We start from the raw sequence: 2211 nt of genomic DNA on the forward strand, positions 1-2211 counted from the left end.
CCTCTTGCGTGCCGGAGCGGTTGGCGGCTGCGAAATCGCATCCTGCCCTCTGCCAGATGTGGGGTGATCCTAAATACGGGGCTGCAACCTTGAAGACAAAGGGCTTTTCTCCTGTCCTGTTGTGAACGATCGGATCCCTTCTCGCCGCAGCTACTGCGTGGGGATGTGCGGGGACGGCGCCAACGACTGCGGGGCTCTGAAGGCGGCTGACGTCGGCATCTCGCTGTCAGAGGCGGAGGCATCGGTGGCCTCGCCGTTCCCCTCCTGCGTGGCCAACATCCAGTGCGTGCCCACCGTCATCCGGTGAGCTGCCGGGAGCCTCGTGGTGGGGGATAAAAACCAGGGCCGGGGGGCTCGTGAGTGCCTCTGTCCCCTCTTTGGGACAACTCCTGGAAGGGGTGTTGTGGCCGGTGGGGGAGTCTCTGTTTCTCTCGGCAGGGAGGGCAGGTGCTCACTGGTCACCTCCTTCGGCGTCTTTAAGTACATGGCCCTGTACAGCCTGGTGCAGTTCGTGTCCGTCCTGCTGCTCTACACGGTGAGCCCCGCCGGTGCCCGAGTGCCGGCGATGCTCAGGGATGCCTTCGGGTCCCCTTGTCCCGGCTCCCCAGCCCTGTCCGAGCCCCACGCTGAGAGCAGGCGGTTTCTCCTTCCCAGATCAACACCAACCTGAGCGATTTCCAGTTCCTCTTCTTCGACCTGATCATCACCACCACCGTGGCGGTGCTGATGGGTCGGACGGGTCCTGCTCAGGAGCTGGGAGTGGAGCGTCCCCAAGGGGCATTGATCAGCGTCCTCGTGCTGGGCAGCCTGCTCCTCCAAACGGTTTTGCTCATCACCGTGCAAGTCCTCAGCTACTTCATCACCGTCTCGCAGAGCTGGTAAGGGACCCGGCTTCACGTGGGTTGAGCGATGGGAACAGCGCAGAGGATTGCAACGAAGCCCGGGTGCTCGTCCTTTGGTTTTGGCCAACGCCGGCTGACATCAAGGATGCACCCAGCCACCTTGCAGCGAGCAGCTCCGGTGTGCTCATGGAGAGCACGGGGTCGGCGCTTAGACCCTCTCCTTGCCTCTCGCTTCATCTGACCCTCCGCCTTCTCCCCTGCCTGACTCAGGTACGTGCCGCTGAACAGCACGGTGACGGCTCCCCAGAACCTGCCCAACTACGAGAACACGGTCCTCTTCTGTGTCACGGGCTTCCAGTACCTCATCCTGGCTGTCGCCATGTCCAAGGGGTACCCGTTTCGGGAGCCACTCTACACCAACGGTGAGGATGATGCTGGGCACGTGGACGAAGAGTCATCAAACCTTCACCCTCCTCCTCCTCCTCCTCAACCCTGTTCCTTCTCGCCCTCAGTGCTATTCTTGGTAGTCCTCATCCTCCTTTTTGGCTTCATGATGTGGTTGACCCTCTACCCGCTGGGCTTCCCCAAAACCCTGCTGAAGCTGCAGGGCATCGACGACTTGAATTTCAAGCTGCTGCTGCTGGGGATCGCTGCCCTCAACTTCTTCGCCGCCTTTGTGCTGGAGGTAGGTCAGCCCAGGGTGGGCATCGGGCACGCAAGGGATGCGCATCGTCCTTTTGGGTCTCTCCGAGCAACCCCTTTTCCAGGAGCCGTGGGCACGGAGGGAGCAGGGCTCACCTTGGCGTTGGCTCTGCCCTCTCCTCGGGGTCCACAGCCTCCCCAAAACCTGTTCTCCCCTCCCCATCTTTGCTGCAGACCGCCCTGGACCATGGCTTGCTAGGCTGCCTCCGCAAGCTGCGCCGAAAGAAGGCGTCCAAGAAGCTTTTCAAGAGGCTGGAGAAGGAGCTGAGCCAGCAGCAGCAACCCTGGCCGCCCCTGACAGAACAAAAAAAAAGATGTCCATCGCCGGGAGATAGCACGTACTGGGCTTCCCTTCTGCCCGCTCGGCAGGCAAGCTCTGCCTGCCAGCCCTCGGATGCTGTCGTTTATTTATTTATCCTGGGAAATGGAGGGATGCGGCGGGCAGGCTCCCGCAGGGAGACCCTCAGCATCGCAGCTGTGAATCCGCACGCACCGGTCCCGCAGCCGTGGTGGAGAAGCAAAATGGGGGAGAAGGTCCAGAAGAAGAGGAGAAAGGATCCAGCTCAGCTTTTCCTTCAGGACCTCTCCCGCTCCCGTGCTGGCCTCGGACCCATCTCCCCGTGCTGGGCACCGGTACGGTTTTGCAGGAGGACGCTGCCTCCCTTTT

The 2211-nt window shown here is 61.6% G+C and overlaps 1 protein-coding gene across 1 annotated transcript in view; it reads left to right on the forward strand.

Annotated features, from left to right (window-relative positions):
- Window positions 1–1882, forward strand: part of ATP13A2 (ATPase type 13A2) — a gene marked incomplete at both ends in the record, with an annotated part of 10153 nt that extends 8271 nt beyond the window's left edge. Inside the window, 6 exon segments of the mRNA XM_009699714.1 lie at window positions 151–303; window positions 439–535; window positions 655–878; window positions 1113–1264; window positions 1355–1527; window positions 1719–1882. Of these exon segments, the coding sequence (XP_009698016.1) occupies window positions 151–303; window positions 439–535; window positions 655–878; window positions 1113–1264; window positions 1355–1527; window positions 1719–1882 (963 nt within the window).
- Window positions 1883–2211: the final 329 nt, after the last annotated feature.

The sequence above is a fragment of the Cariama cristata genome, unplaced genomic scaffold (assembly GCF_000690535.1).
Source record: "Cariama cristata isolate BGI_N322 unplaced genomic scaffold, ASM69053v1 scaffold30424, whole genome shotgun sequence".
NCBI classification, from domain to species: domain Eukaryota; kingdom Metazoa; phylum Chordata; class Aves; order Cariamiformes; family Cariamidae; genus Cariama; species Cariama cristata.